Genomic DNA, 19703 nt, shown 5'->3' with positions numbered 1-19703 from the left:
CGTCGGGGCCGTCCCCGGGCCAGCCGTCCCTCCCGCCCCGCCAGCGTCCGGCCGCCCAGCCTCCGGGGTGTGGGGCGCGGGCAACCCCCGCGGGCCGCGATCGAACGCCTGGGGCGGCCCCCGGCGGCCGGCGCGACGTCCCCAAATCGAACCTCGGTGGCCACGTTCGGAAGCGGAACTCTGCCGGGGCCGCGCCGGCTACATTGTTTCCTCCCCCCCCGGACTCCCTCCCGCCCCCTTCCCCCGCCTTTCTTCCCTCCCCGACCCGGGCTGCGCGGCCGTCCCCCCGCCTGTCTGGCCGTCCTTCCTCCCCCTATTTTCGCATCCATACACCTCTTTGTACCGCACCCCCTGGGGACCCCTGCGCCCCTCCCCTCCCCCTTGGCCTCATGGACTGTCCTGCAGGCCGCTGATGCCGCCCGCGGTGAGGTGGCCTGGACCGCAGTGCCCCGAGAGAGGTGAGTGCTGGGCAGCCCCCGAGGAGGTGGTTGTCCGAGTGTCCCCTGGAAGGGAGGAGGTCGCTTGTCCCGCCTCTATGGCCACCACTGCCGCGTCCACACCCATCGCCCCCCCACCTCCTAACCGGGTTCGAATTCTCCCGGGAATCACTGTCAGAACATTACTGGGAGGGAGCCACGAGGGAGGTACTACCCTGTACCACAAGAGACTTAGGTTAGCCGAGTCCTACCCCTCCACCCCGTGTGGAACAGAGTGGGAAGTGGCCGGACCCCGAGGAAGAGAATCGGTATGGGTTGGGAAAATGGGCTGGACTATAGGGAGTTTGGCCCTTCCTGTTCAGGGCTGCCCTGAACATACTGACTTGCTTGGTTCTGAGGTCTTGCTGGCTCCAAGCGGCCCAGGGCCATGCCACCTCCCTTGAGCCCTGCTAGAAGTCTGGGTCCTTGAGCTGAGTCTGTCACCCTTGGCCTGCCAGAGGACCAGGCTTAAAGCAAGGGACCTCTGACCCTTGGGTGGAGAAACTGGGCAGAGCTTCCAGTCTGAATGGAGGTGACACTGGACATTAATACTATGCCCCCACCTTTAGCACCCCGGTCAGCCCATTTCCCAGCTCCTCAGGACCCAGGCCTGTTGTTTGGAAGGGGTGTGTCGAGTCGCTGGAGCTTTGGAGCTTAAGTAGGCGCATTTTTTTCTTTTTGTACACTAGGGAACCGAGGCCCAAGGGGCAGGTCATATTCCAGGCCTCTGATGGAGGAAGACTAGCTATCTTCATCCCTGTTCTGCAGGGATGGATTGCTGTGGGTGGAGGGCAACCAGGCTCGTTGTGGACTTACCAGGGGACACAAGCAGTCCCTAGCCTGACCGAGGAGGGACCTTGTGGGGTGAGCACGTGTTCCCCTGCAGAGGGCTAGAGAAGAGGGAAAGGGCTTCCGGCCCTAATGCTACCTCCTTGTGAGCTAAGACATCATGGGTATTGCTTGTGAGACTTCTCCCTGGTGCCTGGGACTGGGTCCTTCCTACTGGTGTGGGGACATGGTGGAGTGGAGTGTACAGAGCCTGGTCCTGACCCCGCCTTCCCCATATTTCCCAGCTGGCTCAGTCAGTGGGGTCAGCATGGGCAAAGTGGGAGACAGCCTTGGCATGAAAGTAGGTAGGAGTGCAGACACTATGGGACTTGTTCCTTCTGCCTCCCCGTCCCCTGGGCGTCGTGGGTATGGCCACAACAGGATCAGGCCAGAGGCAGCAAGAGTTAGGTTGATGGTGCAGCAGGATCTTCCAGATCCCTTCAGGATGCTGAACTATGCCTAGGCCCTCTTGGAAACCACAGGCAGTTTTGTCCTGCTCAGGCCCTTGCCCTGGTTTAAGGTTTTTCCTGGTGCCCTAAGATGCACTGGGGGGCGGGGGAAGGTGAAATACTCCCCGCCTGTGAGGCTATACTCACATAGTCTCATGCCCAACCCGAACTTCCTGTCCAGCCTCAGGGGTTGTGGCTGGGCCTGACATGGCTGGGTGCTTCTTACTTAGCTGTAAGGGTGTGGCCAGGGTCCAGAGGCCTTTTAGAAAGCAGTTTAGCTTAGGCTAGCACACATTCACAGCTGCTAGTTTCATTCGGTGAACTAATGCCCCCATCAGAAGCAGCCACTCTCTATGTGTTGGGATGGGAACAAGGAAAGCAGATGCTGTCCCCACAGAGGCCACTCCACCCGGAGTGGCCCACAGCAGGTGTTGGTGAAGGGGCAGATTCCAGCTTCCTCCATGCCAGTACAAGTGAGTGGGCATGGAAGCCATAGTATGACCCAACCTCCCCGGTAATCCTCCTGGGTCCCCTCCAAGTTGGTAGGACCACCCACATCCATTTCTGGGGTTCATCTTTTGAAGGATTCTAAAGTTTTGACATATAGCCCTCAAAGAACAGAGATGTTAAGTCTGGGAAAGAGGGTAGAGAGATCCTCTCATGCCTGAGAGTGTCCCAGATGGGAATAGCTTCTCCATAGCTAAATGTCCTAAGTACCTGGACCAGAGCTGAAGGGGCTGACAGTACCTAGGAAAGCCAGTCTGAACTCACTTAAAAACTATACCTGCATTAATTTTAATATTTTGCAAGTACTGAGGGCCCTATGTGGTGGCATACACCTGTAATCCCAGTACTGGGGAGGCTGAGGCAGGAGGAACCCAAGGTCAAGGCCAGCTTAGGTTCCGGACTGTGAAAGAAAGCAAACAAGCCCCAGAAATTTTAGAAGGCAATGTAAGATTACATAGCGTGTTAGCCCCATGTTCCTGATTTTCTTCCTTTGTTGCTGTCCCATTCAAGCATCTGCCACAACTCCTTCCCCATTTACTACTGTGTCCCTGGACATTTCCCGAGCTACCTGTCATGGTAACTGCCTCTAAAAAGCTTCAGGGTATTTTCAGGAGCTCTGCTACAGCATCGTCACCCGAACCCTCTCCCCGAGTGTACGGTGCTTCCATCTGTCACTGTTGTGGGCTGTTACTACACACCCCGCAAGCAGCTCGTAGAGCGCAGACAGCTTAGCAGCCAAGCATGTGGATTCCAAGCCCAGCCATCCCGTTGCCCCCTGAGCAGAGCTAACAGGTACAGAGACCCTTCTACCTCAGAGGACACTGAACTATCTAACCTACCAAGAAACCAGAAAATGCCTGGGACGGTGGTTAGTGTGGCTGCCTTAGCGTGGAAGAAAGATCCCTGAGCCATGGGCCCCAGAATGGCTGTCCCCTCAACTATCATCAGTAAAGTGTCCCACCCCTCTGAAAGCCTCTGTGCCTGTGTTATTGGCTGTTGTGTCTATGCTGTGTCCCCCCCCCTCCAATCACCATGTGATAGACTGCCTCAGGGCAGGGGCTGGCCTTGGAACCACAGACTGCCAGTTGCTGTCCAAGGCCTGACCCCACCCATTCCCCTTCATAGACTTGGAGTTGAGAGTAGCCGCCTACCACTACTGCTTCCCAGCACTCAGTGGTGGTGCTTAAGTAGCCTTGAACTTGAGACCCCTCTGCTACAGTCCTCAGAGCACTGAGATTACAGGTGTGCACATGCCGAACCCAGCCTGAAGAGTCCCCTTGCCTTCCAGATTCTGCATGACTGTTCTGGGCTGCATGTTTCAGTGGAAAATGAGGGTTCCCAGTTTTCTTCGGTGGCCAGGGAAGGGGAAGGTTAGAGTCTTGTCCCTGAGAGTTAGAAACTAGGCTTATGTGCTAGTGTCCTCCTTTCCAAGTGTTCCCCAGGTCTAAACTGAAGGTGCATCTCTGATATGCGTTGCTATTCTTTATTGTGACTGGAGTAACTGGAATTGCCCTCCAGACCATACTGTGGGCAGTGGGAAGAAATCAGTCTCTGCTTGGCACACCCCGGGCCCAAGAAACTGTAGCTAGCCCTAAGTGACTGTAGTGTGGCCCTTTAAATACAGAAGTTCTCAGGCTTGTAGCTTGGGACCCTGGCTGCCAGACTTCCTCTCTCTTTCTCTCTCTCTCTCTCTCTGTGATACTGGTGGCATGAAAATGGGCATTACTACTGCCCTCCTGTCCATAACTTCAGTAGGATGAGGTCACAGGGTTGGAACTTGCCCAAGATGCTGGCCTGGCTGGGGTGAGCCCTTGGTGGGTGTTTCTCAGTTTCTCCCACCCTTGGTTAGGGACAGGATGGGTGGAGGAGCAGGCTGCTCCCTAAACCCAGCAGGGAGCACTGCTTCCCTCCTCCCTTCCTGGTCCCTTCATCCAAGGGCTGGAAATAGAATCCGCTAAGTAATGATTAAAGTCAAATTCGGGCCTAAAAATAAAGAGCTGAAGAAGGAAGAGCCTGTGTGCTCCCTGCATGGCTGAGGGAAGATGTGAGAGGGAGAGACTGCTGCCGTTGGGTGGTTGAGCCCTAATCCCCAGAGTCAGGAGTGCTCCAGGAATTGGGGGATGCTCTCTTATTGGGCGCGATGCAGCCTGCCGCACCCACTGGTTGTAAACTGAACAGATGGTGTGCAGGATGAGAGAAGAGAATCCCATTTTGCCCCTGAGGAAACTGAGGCTTACTGAGTGAAGTGACTTGCCCTGGACTAGCAGGGAGCTCCCCTGAGTGTAGGCCCCAGGACTGGAGGGCCCCACGCAGCCCCGCCCACCCTGTTTTTGCTTGCTTTCTCTTCCTGGTTCTGTGAGAAGGGCAGCTTCTTCTAGCACACTAGTGCACACCCTCCAACCGCAGCTTCCCTCCGCCTCTCTTCCGTGGCCTGCTGTGAGCAGAAGAGAGCTGCTGGGCGCTCCCCTGGCTGCCCTGGGCTCTGCACGGTTGGAAGACTTGTGGGCGGGTGAAACCTGGGTGTCATCCGACCCGTACATCCTGGCTGCTGCTTTTCAACCCAGCCCAGCCTGGCACCTGGTCCTCACCCAGCCTCAGGCGTTGCAGCCTTTAATGTGCACACTACCGGGAAAAAGGACGGATGGTGAGCTCCATTACTGGCCAGAGAAGAGGCTGGGCTCAGGGAAGCCTGGCAGGATAAGCCTGTGGTTCTCTGACCTGCAAGGCTGCCGGGATCTGCATGGGCTGGAGCAGCTTGGAGGCCTTCCTGGAAGGAGAATACGGCTTGTGAAAGCATTTGAGGAGGAGACAGAGCCAGCAGTCCTTGTTCAGTGGTCCTGCCCTCTCAGGGACTGCTGTCTACTCTGGGTTGCTGTGAGACTGTATGATGTCCTGATCCGTCTGTGCAAAGGCGGGGTGTGCAGACAGCCCGGAGTGAGTGCAGGTGTGCCTCTGCTTGCTGGAGCAAGAGGGACATGATGTCAGTCGTTGTCCCTAGCATTCCTGTTCTGTCCTTTTCAGGATGTCATATGATCTGCCAAGGAAAAGTTGGGAGGAGGGCCGCTAAGCCAGGTTCCAATGTAACTAAGTTTAAGTCCCTGTTCCAGCACTTGGAAGCTGGTGGCCGCCTAGGTGGTGACCATTGGCAGGCTTGTTTCTTCCCCTGTCTAGCAGGGATCTACCAGGGCTTGTGACAGGTAGAGGGGAGAGGAGGATTAAGTAGCTGATGCAAAGCCTCGAACCCATTTGGAGCAGCAGGCTGTCAGCCACATGCTTTTGTTTTCCATCAGTCTGCTGGGTGGGGGGTTGATAGCCCCTTCCCCTAGGTCTGTCCCTGGTGCTGTCTCAGTAGCTTAGCCTCTGGGCTGGGTGTTCTGCCCATGCTTGCTCTGGTGGTCCCTTGGTTGCTTTTGTTGGCTTTTCTGAGGCAGGGTCTCACTTTGTAGACCGAGCTGGCTTCAGATTTACCTGTCTCTGCCAAAAGCACTGGAGATGAGAAATCAGTCACCCAGATTTGTAGATCTTTATCTTAGTTGCCTGGCCTCAGTCTCCCCTCCTGTAACATGGCTAGGAGAAGTTGGTGGTGTGGAACAAAGCCGCTGCATGACTTTAAAGGGTTGTTGGAGGTTAGCGAAGAGGCTGTATGTAAATACAGGCAAAAGAAGATGCAAAGACCTAGAGTCTGTTCTAATGGGTGGGGGGCAGAGGCCTCGGGTAGGACCCTGGGGAGACCTGGAGGCCCAGAGGCCCAGTGCCTGTAAGTAATTAGGCTTCTGAGTGGTAATTAGAAACCTTTCTGGGCCAGCAGTGGCAGCCTCTAGCCACAGTGTACCCTGGGGAGGAGGCTCCCCGTTAACCTCCCCTTAACTCACCCCTACTGCTCCTAAACTGCCAGACAGGATTTCCGGTCTCGCTGAGCCCCAGTGCATGCTATAATTTGGTTCTTTAACATTTTTCAACCATTAAACTCGGCCCTCCTCTTAGGTCAGAGGTGCTGGAGGCTGAGGGAGACTGTGGGTGGGGGCAGGGCAGCAGGCCCCAGAGCCCAAGCCAGGCAGCTTTCCCACCCCTCTTGACCAGAGCTCTGCGCCCCAAAGGTGTGTGCTCTCAGACCTCCGGGGCTTCTGTGCAGTGGGGGTGCTGAGGGCCTGGCTGAACTGCTGGGATAGTGGGAGCCCTCCTGCCCCTCTGCCTAGTGTGTAACTGGGTAACAGTGCTGTCTGCCAGAGAGCCCTCTGCAGAGCCAGGGGTGGGGCTGACTGTGGCTGCCAAACCAGCTCAGCTGCTGGCTGGCTGCCCTCCTCAGGTGCTCAGCCCACTGCAGGGGGCGTGCCCAAGACTGCAACTCCACCTTTGCCCCGGCTGCCCTGTGACCTATGGGAAACTTCCTTTGGCAGCCTTGATTGACTCAATAACCTGGCCTGCTCTAGGTACTTGTTTCCCGGTCCTTCCTGCTAACTGCTCTGGCTCTCTTCAGTCTTTTTAAGGCACTGGGGGTAGAACCCAAGGGGTTGCGGGTGGGCACATGGCTGTGCACATGCTTGACCACTAAGTTATACCCACAACCCTCTGTTTTTTGAAGCATGGGCACACCTGGCCGATTGAGGAAGATAGGAGCTTGAAGTGTATTTTGTTGGAATCCTTAGCATAGGCTCGGCACAGAGGAGAGTTCTTATACCTCTAAGCTCCTCAGCCTTCCCTCCTCCTGCTCATCTTGACCACCAGACCTGACATGAAGTGCAAAAGAAGGCCCCTGAGACTCCAGCAGAGTGAGAAGGCAGAGGACCTTCCTGTGTTGCCACCACTGCCCCCCCTGCCGTGTACCTGTGTGTGTCTGTGTGTGTCTGCAGACAGTTCAGCTGGGTCCTGTAGCAGGACTAGAGTCTCTGTGGCCCGTTGCGCCAGTCCCCCCAGGTCTCTGGTACACTTCCCTTTTCAGTGGGTATTTTTAGCTGCGTGTAAACAGTTTCTGAAGGCTCCCACGCCCCATTAAGCAGTGGAGTTTTGGTGAGGGGGTAGGGCTGGAATCTTTTGACCTATCCTAACCCTCTGCACGTGCCTGGTTCTGGGGGTCTGCAGCTGCTTTAGGGCAAGGAAAGGGCAGCCTGGGAGTGTCTGGGCTCCTACTTTCCCCCACTTCTTACCCGCTCCCGGACAGCCTGGGCTCCCAAGAAAGGCCTGCCTGAGGCTGCAGCCACTGACCTCAGCGCTTGGGCACAATGCCCAGCCTGTTCCTGGGACCCCAGCACAAGGGCTTCTGGGAGCAGGGTTTAGGGCAGGAAGTCAGAGAAGCGTTGGCCCTACCACAATCCCAAGCCCCTGTCCTCCAGCCTTCTGGGGGTGGGAGACAGCTGCTGACCCTTTGGGGTTAAATATAGTCCTATTGGTTGCAGAACCTAGCGTGCCGTAGCCGGCCAGCCTTTTCCCTTTCTTTCGTTCATTCATTGAGTACTCATTACTTAGCAGCTCTCAGCCCAGCCCATGCTGGGGATGCAGACATGAGTCAGAGCCCAGCTCCTCTCTTCTACCGACACAAAGCTCCCCTTCAACCCTCAACTATAGGCCGCTGCTAGTGAGGTCCTTCGCTGGAGCACTGTGACATGAGAGCCCCTGGAGGCAGGACCAGCTTGCACAGCTGGAGGACCAAAGAAGGCCTCCTGGTGGAAGTGGCTTTCAAAAATGGTGTATTTTCGATTTTATTTTTAGGGGCAAAGTAATATAGATGTTTATAGCTTTAAAACAAAACTAGGGACTGTTATTATCGCTCAGTTGGTAGTGTTTGCCTGGCCTTTCTGAAGCCCTGGGTAGACAGGTTCAGAAATTTAAAGCTATCCTTGGCTACATAGTGAGTTAGAGGAACAAGTTTTCCTTTAATTCAGTTCCATCCCAGAGGCCACCTCTGTTGTCTGTCTCTCTCTCTCTAGATGTATTTATTTTATGTGTGTGAGTGTTTTCCTTGCATGTGTGTGTATCACGAGCATGACCAGTGCCCATGGAGTTCAGAAGGTGTCAGATCCCCTGGAACTGGAATTACAGACATTTATGAGCTGTTGTGTGGGTGCTGAGAACCGAGCCCAGGTCCTCTGCAAGAGCTGCAGTTGCTCTTAGCTGCTGTGCCGTCTCTCCAGCTTTCTCCGCGTCTCTCGGAAACTGTCTAGGCATCCCTAAGCTTAGGAGTGTGTTTTTGTTTTCTGCAAAACACTCCTTGAGAGCCAGGGAAGCGGTTCTGCTGGTAAAGACGCCTCCACCGAGCTTGACCGCCCAGGACTCTCATGGTGGAAAGGGGAGAACTAATTTCCACAAGTCGCCCTCTGATTTCCACGTGCACCCACATGGATATAAGATAAACACATTTACACCTGAGTGTGCTGGTGCATGCCTGTAATCCTGTCCTGGAGACTGAGGCAAGAGGACCTCGGGGTTTAAAATCTATCTGGACCACATAGCAAGAAAGAACCTGTATCAAAAATTCAAAAACACTTTGGCATGGTGGCACATGCCTTTAACTCCAGCACTCAGCAGCCAGAGGCGGGAGGATCTCTGTAAGTTGAAGACCTGCCTGGTCTACATAGCAGATTCTAGGATAGACAGGACTACATAGAAGACCCGGTCTCAAAAAACACAAACTAAAAAATCCAAAATCAACAATAACAGTCACAAAACAAAAGCCCCACCTACAATTTGTAGTACACTGTAGGTCATCTGTGTCTGCATTTGCCTTTTTTTTTTTTTTGCTTTGTTTCAAAATCACCAAAAAGCGGAAATATATTGGATATTTGAAGGTCCTTTGCTCATGTTTACCCATTCTTTAACATTTTGCCACATTTATATTGCTCCTTTTGTTTTTTTGTTTTGGGGTGTGTGAAACGTGCCACAGTCTCTGTATGTGTCCTATGGGGATCAAAGAACAACTTTGTGGAGTTGTTTCTCTCCCTTCAGGCATGGAACTCAGGTTGTCAGTCTTAGCTGCAAGTATCCTTACCCTCCCTTGGTTTTTTTATGTCATCACTGGGAGATTGAGGCCTCGGGCGTCCCATGCGTCCTGTGCGTCCCGGTTACCGCCATCTTTCTGGAGATGGGCGCATCCACGTTTTGCTACTTGTTAGTTGCCAGCATCATGTCTCTTACTCCGGAGAGTTAGGTTCTTTAGTTTGTTTTCTTTTGTGTGTGTGTGTGTTCATGTGCACATAAGAGTATGTGCATGTGAAAGCCAGAAGTCAGCATCAGGTCATTCCTCAGGAACTGCTCACCGTGTTCTTGAGATGGGTCTCTCACTGCACCCTGGGACTCGCTCGGTAGGTTAGGTGGGAGAGCTAACAAATTCCTGGCATCACGGGGATTGCAAACTCATGCTGCCAACACTCAGACTGCTGTGGGTGCTTGGGACCAAACACGGGTCTTCACGGCTAGCATTTTGCTCAGAGCTGAGCTATTTCTTCGGGTCCTTCTGTCTGTCTGTTTGGTTTGGTTTGGTTTCTCTGTGTGTCCCTGACTCTCCTGGAGCTTGCTCTGTAGACCAGGCTGGCCTCAAACTCAGAGACCTGCCTGCCTCTGCCTCCCGACTGCTGGGATTAGAGATTGTTTTGTTGTTTTAAGACAAGGTCTCACTTTGTAGCCCAGTCTGGCTTCAAATGTATAATCTCTGTCCATTTCTTGTCACCACAAAGAACTCCTATTGTATTTTGCTCTTTTGTTTGTACAACAGTAGCAGCCCCCTCTGTACCTCAAGGCTGCACAAAAATTCCTGGGATGATGGGAGAGGGCAAGTAAGTGGGCAGAGTGTAGGTGTCTGGGAATAGAAGTGAGAAAAGGGGACAGACAAGGTGCTTAGAAACTAGAAAATGTGGGACATTCCAGTGACTTCCCAAAGGTCACACAGCAAGTCAGTTATAGGGCCAGGGCCAGGACTCAGTGTCCCTTACTCCCAGGACAGTGGTCCTGAACTACCTTCCTAGAGTGACTTGGCCCTAAGGTCAAGTGACCCACAAAGGACCATCTTCTGTGCCTACTCCTTGGCTAGTCGGAACGTGGCTTATAGGAAGCAGCCTCTTGAAGCTGCGATGCCTGGAGAGGCCACAAGGCAAGCTCCAGCCAGGACACTGCAGCTGCTCAGCCTCCTGGCCTGGTGACCTCACCATGACTGACAGGATGGAGGGTGTGTGGGAAGGCATGCAGTAACCCAGGTGCCAAGAGGATGGCAATGCTGGCTGTGATTGCATCTGTAGGCCCTGCTGGCTTCTTACCTAGCTGGTGTGTATGTGAGGAAACCGTCCCAAAAGGCTCTGCTCTGGACTTCAGAGGTGGTGGCTGACCAGCCTGCCCCTCTAGGCAGCATCCCCTGACTACCACTGCCTTGTCCCGTCCTCTTCCTACGTCCTTGTCCCTCATGGCTGCTCTTCACCCTGTGTGCCCCAGGCTAGGGTAGTCCCAGATAGACAGCATTCCTGGGGATAGAACAAGGGATGCGGGAGGCAGGGGCTACCAGGAGGGCAGGGAGTCCTGGCTGAGGGGCTCAGGAGTCTGTGAATCTCACTGGATCTGTGACCTCAGGCAATCTGAGCCACACTTGGGGGCCTCATCTATGAAATGGGGTTGGTAATAATAGCCCCTCTGTTTCTCAGCGTCATTAGGATTGGACGAGCTGTGAAGTGCCAAGGATAAGGCCTGACACTGAGTAAGTGCTCAGAAAACGGGGCCTGTGATTATTTTTATTATTATCATCAAGGCAGCAGGGAGGTGGCGCAGCAGCTGCAGGCCAGGAAGGAGTGTTTGCAAACTGACAGCTGGAAGGGTGACTAACAGTGCCCAGCCTCCGCTCCCTCCTGTGGTGGCAGCAGTGAGTTTTGAATTTGGGGAGAGTGGAGGAGGTGTGGTGAGCTGGTGAGCTAATAAGATCTCCATAGAAGGGCCCCCTACGGTTGGGGGCTCAGCCAACAGCAATGGGACCCCAGCTCATGCTCAGGCTGTGTATCTTGGGCAACCTCTTGGGCCTTGGTTTCCACTCCTTTAACAGGGGAAGGAGGGCTCACCCCTCTCCATAGCGTGTGGTCCTCAGGACCCAGGAGCTGGTTCTTGTGCTCATGCTGGCTCAGTCATGGAAATATGGGGTGTGAGGGGGTGGTTCCTATCACACTTCCTGGGCCCAGTCTAGACAACAAGTTTGATAGGCTGGCCTCGCCTCTGGGTGCAAGAAGGGCTGTTTGTTCTGGAGAGGACAGGAAGCAAGCCAGACACCGCCAACTCTGGGGTCGCATTCCATTCCTTCCCTAGCCTCTTTGCAGGGGTTCACTGTGTCCCCTTTCAGGATGAGGGCATACGAGGCCCAAGGGGTTGGTTCGTTCTCTCCAGGTTGGCATGTCGATAAAGCCAGATTCAAAGCACAGGTCTGTCTAGCTTGGGAGTGCTGGTCAGTGCCTGCACCCTTCATCCTTGCTTCTGCTGGACTCTGGGAGCATAGGCTCCCTGAAGAAGTCCCCCAGGCTCAGCACCCTCAACTCCAATCATAGCTCTTCGCAGTGTTGCCTTGTAGGCTCATGCTAGGGCCTCTGGAACCCTTCTCATAGAACAGACAGACAAGGGTGCTTGGGGTGGACTCAGCAAGTTCGGGGTCATAGGGCCCAGAGGGCCCGTTGGTTCCGCTTTGCTTCACCAGCTTCCACCCAGGCCAGTTATTTTTATTTTTTTAATTTTTATTTGCATTGGTGTTTTGTGTGCATGTGTCTGTGTGAGGGTCTCAGATCCCCTGGGACTGGAATTAGAGCTTAAGTCATGTGGGCTCTGGGAATCAACCAGATCTTCTGGAAGAGCAGCCAGTGATCTTGACCACTGAGCCATCTCTCCAGCTCCCTAGGCCAGTTCTCCAGGCTGTGCCTACCTTCTGCTCTGACACCTTGGCCAGGATTGGCTAATAGATTAAGCTTTTCTATGTTACTTTTTCTGGCCCATCCTCCTAAAAGAAGGTCTTAATCCTGTAGCTCAGGCTAGCTATCTCTCTGCCTCACCCTCTACCATCTGCCTTTCTAACAATTTCCTTTTTATATCAATTTTTATTTGCTTGATTGCTCATGAATTTGAAACACACACACTTTGTGCTAGGGTTTAAACCCAGGGTCTTGAGCAACCACTGACCACTAAGATCAGTCTCTACTCCCACCCTCTACCTTTTGAAGTCTTCCAGTCTTCAGGGCTCAGTTCCCATGCTTCCTGCATGGGTGTACGTGCAGGTGTCCATGCACGTGTGCCAGCACTTACACTGAAAGTCCTCGTCTAGTGGTGGAGGACATAGCCATAAATGCAATTACTAGACCTCACCTCTCCCATCCCAAGTGAGTGTCATGTAACTGTGTGACCACAAAAGGGCCAGTGGGTGTTTCCTCACCAGAATGGGAACAGTAGCCCCACTCTCTCTGCATCCTTTTGGGGTTCTCTGAGGTCTGGGGCCACATTTGGACCAATAGTAGTGGTGACCTGTGTGTGCAGACATGCTTGCTGCTCTTGAGGAGTGACCTAAGAAGTTGCCATTACAAAAGTGTGTAGACATCCATAGCCCGCAAGCTGCTGTGGAGCAAGCCTTCTCCTGCAGGGGGGCTCAGACAGTCCCCATAGCCAACACCTTGACGTCCCCTCATACTTGTCCAGTTCTTTTCTCTGCAGACATTCATCCTAACAGGCCTGGGTTGGTTTGGCCAGATTTTGAACTTGATACAAAGGGAATCACAAACCTGTGCTTCCCTGGACTTGATTCTTTGGCTGAGAATCCAAGCTGATGGGTGGCTGAGGTGGGTCATGCCACTGCCGTACAGAATTCCCTTTTGTGGCCTCTCCCTGTTTCATCTACCTTGTTTTCAGCACCTGGGCAGTTCCTGGTCTGAGATTTACTACGGAGCACATCCACCACAGGAGAGCATCTGCCCCTCTCCTGGTGGACATGGGCTATTTTCTCTTGGGTGTGCACGTCAAAGTAGGCACAGACATTTACCTGTGCAGAGGCTTCTGGGGCAAGTTCTGTAGCCTGTGAGTTTGTACAGAGCACAAGTGATTTTCTTGGACCACTAGAAACCTGCCCAGTTTCAGTTTCCCTGACAATCCTCTAGGCCTCATTGGTCCTATTGGTCATTCTGTGGGACCTAGAAGGCCCCAGAGACATAGAATTGATGGCCACTTCTCTGGGACTCTTGAGTCTGTGTGTGTCTGCCCGAGGCTAGATAGAACAGCCCTGGATCCATGTCTCAGTTCTCGGAAGCTTTGGTACTGCTGCTTGTACTGCTTTGAAGGGGTTGATGATTACTGAGTGGGTTGGGGTCATCTCTTCTCAGCCTTCCTCAGCTTGGCTTTTCTCCCGCAGCTCTAATGGTACCAAGTAACAGATTGGCCTTCCTGTAGCACGGGGACGCCAGATCTAAGAAGATGTCGGCAATACAGGTACCATGGGGTTGTGGTAGGCACAGATAAGGCAATCCCACGTTCCACCATCTCCAGTCAGGAAAAGAGGAGGTGCTTAGACCAGCCTATTCCCCATCCCAACCCTCCATCCTAGTTGGAACCTTGAAGTAACTTTAATTCCAGTGTGCTCTGTTGGGCACAGGGCCCCAAACTGGGCTACAGAGGAATTTGAGCTGGAAGGAACTCGGTACTTCCCCAGGTTCATGGAAGTCAGCTAAGATGCTCTGGTCCCAAGGGCACTGGGGCAGGTGGGCAGAGAGGTGCGCCCCAGGCTGCACCCACACACCTATCCCTTACCCTGTAGGCCTCCTGGCCATCCGGTACAGAATGTATTGCCAAGTACAACTTCCATGGCACTGCTGAGCAAGACCTTCCCTTCTGCAAAGGAGACGTGCTCACCATCGTGGCCGTCACCAAGGTACTTGGGGACCCTAGATGCCTATTCCATTCTTTCACCGTCAGGGATTCCTTCTGGGTTTGGCTCCCCTTCAGAGGGAGGCAGACCTGAGAGTGTGTCTGGTCTCTCTCTCCAGGACCCAAACTGGTACAAAGCCAAAAACAAAGTGGGCCGTGAGGGCATCATCCCAGCCAACTATGTCCAGAAGCGTGAGGGCGTGAAGGCAGGCACCAAACTCAGCCTTATGCCGTGAGTACCAGGAGGAGGGCTGGAATCTCCTGGTTTGGAGAGAAGAAAGGAAAAGAGCCCTGAGTAAGAGGCATTGTGGGAATGGAACCAGAGGTTGCACCTAACAGAGAGGAAATGGGGACCCAGCAGAAGAAAAAAGGGGCAGGGGGAAAATGATGTCCTCAAATGCCTGACTGGGAGTTGTAGGAAGTTGCACATGGGAGGCTGGTGGGAGGCACCTGGGTCAGTGCCATTGTGACCCCCAGCCTTGCCATTCTCCAGCTGGTTCCATGGCAAAATCACACGGGAGCAGGCCGAGCGGCTTCTCTACCCACCAGAGACAGGCTTGTTCCTGGTGCGGGAAAGCACCAACTACCCTGGGGACTACACACTGTGTGTGAGCTGTGAAGGCAAGGTGGAACACTACCGCATCATGTACCATGCGAACAAGCTGAGCATTGATGAGGAGGTGTACTTCGAGAACCTCATGCAGCTGGTGGAGGTGAGCGCGGAGTATGTGTGCCTGGGGAAACTCCCCTTCCTCCCCACACTCAGACATATCTGAGTCCATCTAAGGACATTTAGCACAAACCTGGCCCGACTCACCTGGCAGAGTAACCTGGACACGTTGACAGCTTCTGGGAGTCTTGGCTCCTCACACCTCAGTGGAGCACCTGCTGTGGCCAGGGCCATAGTGTTTGGTGCCCATAGTGCCCCAACAAGGGCCCCAGCTTATAGGTATGGACACAAAAGTTCCGGCTCAGTGAAGGTCTCATCCTGTCTCTAGCTTACATCGGCCCTGAGTACACCTGACTCAAGGCTGGAGTAGGGAGCAGGCCAAGCTTTGCTGTTTACCTTAAGATGCTGGTGAGGCCCAAAGCAGTAGTGGCAATGGGGAGTCTAGTGGCCCAGGGTGGGTGGGGTGACAGGCATTCCCACCCTTCTTGAAATGAGGAACCCTCTCCACACAAAGCAGCTCGGGGCTCTGTGAGCTGGCCTCTGCTGCCCTCTGGTGGTCAGGCCTGAGCCATGCATGAGTCAATGAAAAGTGAGGCCCAGTGGGTCTGGTTCTGAGGGCCTGCCCTCCCTCTGCAGCACTACACCACAGATGCCGATGGACTCTGCACGCGACTCATCAAACCAAAGGTCATGGAGGGCACAGTGGCGGCCCAAGATGAATTCTACCGCAGTGAGTGCCCACTACACCTCCCACACGCCCACTCCCCGCCCCCCACACTCCCACTCCCACTTCTGTTCTACCCTGGCGGCTTGGAGACCTCAGACACCCACATCTGAAAGAATCTGCCTTGCATCTGTCATCTCAATGACCTCAACTAGTGTTCACCTCACTGACTGCTGCCTCTACCCCCCCTTCCCCCCCCCCCGCTCACAGGTGGCTGGGCATTGAACATGAAGGAACTGAAGCTGCTACAGACGATCGGGAAGGGGGAGTTTGGGGGTGAGTTAAGGGAACCGGCGGGGGGGGGGGGATTGAGAAACTTCAGGAGTCCAGGAAACAGCGCCCCTCCCTTCTCCCCCAGATGTGATGCTGGGTGATTATCGGGGCAACAGAGTTGCAGTTAAGTGCATCAAGAACGATGCCACTGCCCAGGCCTTCCTGGCTGAAGCCTCTGTCATGACGTGAGTAGAGACAGGCATAGGGCGGGCAGGCTGCCTGGGGCCTGGGTGGAGGGGAGGAGGCTGGCTGAACTCAGACCACTCTGTCCTGCCTTGTCCAGGCAACTTCGGCACAGCAACCTAGTCCAGCTACTGGGTGTGATTGTGGAGGAAAAGGGCGGACTCTACATTGTCACAGAGTACATGGCCAAGGTAGGTGCTCCTCAGCCTCTCACTGTCCCCACCACCCACCACCCCCACCCCACCCCCCGCCCCTCTACCTTGGCCCCACGGAGCTTTGAAGTTGCCAGTCTTGACCAGTCACTTATTGACTGACTTTAAACAAGTCATGCCACCGCTCCAAGTCACGGTGTCCCCTACCCTCACATCCCTTTCTGTCCTGCCCCCAGGGGAGCTTGGTTGACTATCTTCGATCACGTGGTCGTTCGGTGCTAGGCGGAGACTGTCTCCTCAAATTCTCACTGTGAGTGATGCAGCCTGGGGTGGGGCTAAGAATCCTGAGACCCCTGCCATGCTGCGGGAGCCCCAGTCTGAGGGATGTGTGGCTGTCCTGTCCTCAGAGACGTCTGTGAGGCTATGGAGTACCTGGAGGGCAACAATTTTGTGCACCGGGACTTGGCTGCCCGGAACGTGCTGGTGTCTGAGGACAACGTGGCCAAAGTCAGTGACTTTGGCCTCACCAAGGAAGCTTCCAGCACTCAGGATACAGGCAAACTTCCAGTTAAGTGGACAGCTCCTGAAGCCTTGAGAGAGAAGGTGAGCGAGGGTCCTGGTTCACCCCCTCTCCCGTGCTTCCTAGAGTCAATGCTGATTGTCTTATCACATGGCAGAAATTTTCCACCAAGTCCGATGTGTGGAGTTTCGGAATCCTTCTCTGGGAAATCTATTCCTTTGGGCGAGTGCCTTACCCAAGAATTGTGAGTATGGGTCTGGAAGCCATTGCATTGCAGAAGCTGTTGGCGGGGTGGCAATAGTAGCATCCTATGGGAACCACCTCCCTGGCTGGAGCCTAGTACCTCAGCTCTGTCCTGAGGAACTTCCAGGCCGCCCCCTGACCTGGACCTGAGGCAGGAGGAATTCTGAGTAGGGGTCCTTTCTGTGGTAAGGCATTGAACTCACATGCCACCTGCTCACAGCCCCTGAAGGACGTCGTCCCTCGGGTGGAAAAGGGCTATAAGATGGACGCCCCGGATGGCTGCCCGCCTGCAGTCTACGACGTTATGAAGAACTGCTGGCACCTGGATGCTTCCACGCGGCCCACCTTCTTGCAGCTTCGAGAGCAGCTGGAGCACATCAGAACCCATGAGCTGCATCTGTGACCTCTGCCTCCGCCTAGGCTCTGGGCCTGCAGGGACAGGGCCTAGAAGATCACAGATCTGGTGCCTGCTGCTCACTGGGCCTGAACTTGAACTGAGCCCCAGCGGGCTGGTAGGCCTCTTGCCTCTGACCTGCCTGTCCCTTCTGGCCCCCCAGGGACCCCACCTAGGCCTGGCATCTTCTCTCATGGACCCACCTATAGGGCTTGGGGCGCCCACTGAAGGGGCTGAGAAGGGAGGAGGACAGGAGCGGGAGGCAGTGCCCACGGTGGTCAGCTCTCTCTTGGCCTTCCATCACTCGCCTTCTTAGAGTTTTATTCCTTGCCTTTTTTTGAGATTTTTTTTCCGTGTGTCTATTTTTTATTATTTTTCAACATAAGAAGAAAGAAAGTACCCAGCAAATGGGCATTTTACAAGAAGTACGAATCTTATTTTTCCTGTCCTGCCCCTGGGGGTGGGGGAGGAATCAGCCTCTCTCTAGGGACCGATCACCCCAGCCTGTTCCCCATCCCGTGTTCCATGTCCAGTGTTGCCTCGGTCGCCTATGTTTGCGCTTGACCATGTTGCACTGTTTGCATGTGCCCGAGGCAGGCGTCTGTCAGGGGCTTGGATTTCATGTGCTGTGGCCGCTCATCCACCGCCTTGTGAGATGGAATCGTAATAAACCACTCCCATGAGGACACCGCCACCCAGCCTCGGCGCTTTCTCTGCCGAGCCTGCCTGTCTGCCCAGTCGTCTTCCCATGCCATCTTGTCCATTCCCCTGTCTCTGTGAGTGGGGCTGAGAGGGAAGCATGGCCAGAAGATGTAGCGCCTCTTTGTGTCAGCTGCACGAGCCAGTGTCCTGTGTCTGCCCATGGGGGAGTGCTCACCGCCTGTCCATTCCTACCAGCTGCCACCTAAGCCCAGCATCGGGGCTGCCTTGGGCCCTGGGACCAGCCCGTGGGATGCTGCCTGGGTATTCTGGCTGCCTCTCCTGTCACGTTGTCATGGTCTGAAGCACAAAGAATTGGAATGGAAGTCCAGGCCTGCCCCTACGGGCTGTGGCCCTGGGACAAGAGCCCAGATAAACATGCCTCAGAAGATACTGACCTCAGGGGTGATGGAAAGGGAGCCACTGGTGATTCTCACATTTCATCTAACATGTGACGGCCTTGCTTTTCCTCACCCCTACTGTTTGCCTTCCTGGGCATTGCATGGATTGAGGCACTTTCCTTCTACCCCAACTGGGATAGACAAATGGGAAATGAGGGTGGGCCCTGGGCTTTTCTCCCCTCGGGTTGTCCAAGGGTGGTAGAACTCAGGTAGGTAGGAGAGACTTGATTCATTTGAGATAAATAGGGAGATTCCCTTTGTCTCCTGGTCCTGGCCCTCCCGCAGTTACAGGACCCGAGCCCCAGGAGTTTTGGCTTGAAGCATGTCTTATGTCTACCTCCCAGACCCACTGTTTTCCTGTCCCTCCCAAACAACTTTGCCCACCAAGGCCCCCTCTGCACATACTGCAGGCTGATTTTTGTGAGAAAGCAGGCAGCTCAGTCATTCAACTGTAAATGTCCAAGTCTCTGCGGAGTGTAGACTAGGCTGGATGATTGCAGCAGCGTGGACCCTGTGGAATTCGTTGAGAGGACAGACACACAGACAATGATAGGCTCTTCCGTTGTGAAGGAACACCCAACACCAGAGTGTCGTCCATGCTGAGCTCAGGGTGGGTGCAAACACAGATGGTACCCCAGGGAGAGGAAACCACGGGTCTGGGAACTCAGATGAGTGAAGACAAACCTTGGACAACCGGACACGGATGGGCAGCACTGGGAGATAGGCGAGGGGCCTGCGGGTGGAAGGGTGTGGCCTACGTGTTTCCTATCAAGCCACGAGTTGGAATTCAGTGACAGGTTTGGGGCTTCAGAGACGTTTCAAGTAATGCCATTTTCAAAGTGATCACCCTCAGTCCCAGGAGGGAAGTGTGAGTAGGGTGGTGGTGAGAGGTGTAAGGGAGTCAGGAAGTCGACATGCTCCAGAGTGGAGAGGGAGAAGCCAGACAGGCCTCTGACTTCCCTGCCGGCTGGGTGTGAGCAAAGCGGTAGCTAGGCACCTGCCAATCAAGAGGACCAGAAGAGACCATCCCAGGTTGTGATGAGGGCAGTCCGAGTTGTGTGCTTTTGGTAAGACGCAGGCTGGAGAAGGAAGTGGCGAGTTGCCAGTGGGTGGACTGAACCTGAAGGATGAGGTCCAGTGGTAGGAAAGGGCATAGGACAGAACCTGAGGGGCTCTCAGCAGGTCAGGAAGAGCATGTTCACAAGCCTGCAAACCCAGAGCTCGAGAGACTGAGCCAGGTAGATAACATGTTAGAGGCCAGCCTGGGCTACTTACTGAGACCCTGTCTTCAAAAAAAAAAACTAAAAATTGCCTGTGCAGGACACAGA

The 19703-nt window shown here is 54.4% G+C and overlaps 1 protein-coding gene across 3 annotated transcripts; it reads left to right on the top strand.

The window, feature by feature from the left end:
• The first annotated feature begins 312 nt into the window (after positions 1-312).
• Csk (C-terminal Src kinase) lies at positions 313-17969 on the top strand. 3 transcript variants are annotated; one of them, XM_050152065.1, is made up of 14 exons: positions 313-458; positions 10882-10934; positions 13605-13681; positions 14007-14120; positions 14236-14348; positions 14610-14829; positions 15423-15516; positions 15721-15786; positions 15869-15968; positions 16067-16157; positions 16355-16428; positions 16526-16721; positions 16796-16882; positions 17102-17969. In XM_050152065.1, exons 3-14 carry the CDS (start codon positions 13667-13669, stop codon positions 17282-17284), a joined length of 1353 nt encoding a protein of 450 aa, XP_050008022.1. In that variant the 5' UTR covers positions 313-458; positions 10882-10934; positions 13605-13666; the 3' UTR covers positions 17285-17969. The 3 variants fall into 3 exon arrangements, with proteins under 3 accessions (XP_050008022.1, XP_050008021.1, XP_050008023.1); XM_050152064.1 differs by lacking the exon at positions 10882-10934; XM_050152066.1 differs by lacking the exons at positions 313-458; positions 10882-10934 and adding an exon at positions 4732-4904.
• Positions 17970-19703: the final 1734 nt, after the last annotated feature.

This window comes from Alexandromys fortis, unplaced genomic scaffold (genome assembly GCF_014885135.2).
Source record: "Alexandromys fortis isolate MF-2015 unplaced genomic scaffold, M_Fortis_MF-2015_v1.1 scaffold_70, whole genome shotgun sequence".
Lineage (NCBI taxonomy): Eukaryota > Metazoa > Chordata > Mammalia > Rodentia > Cricetidae > Alexandromys > Alexandromys fortis.
The sequence above is the reverse complement of the archived record's forward strand: the minus strand, read 5'-3'. Positions and strand labels throughout refer to the sequence as shown.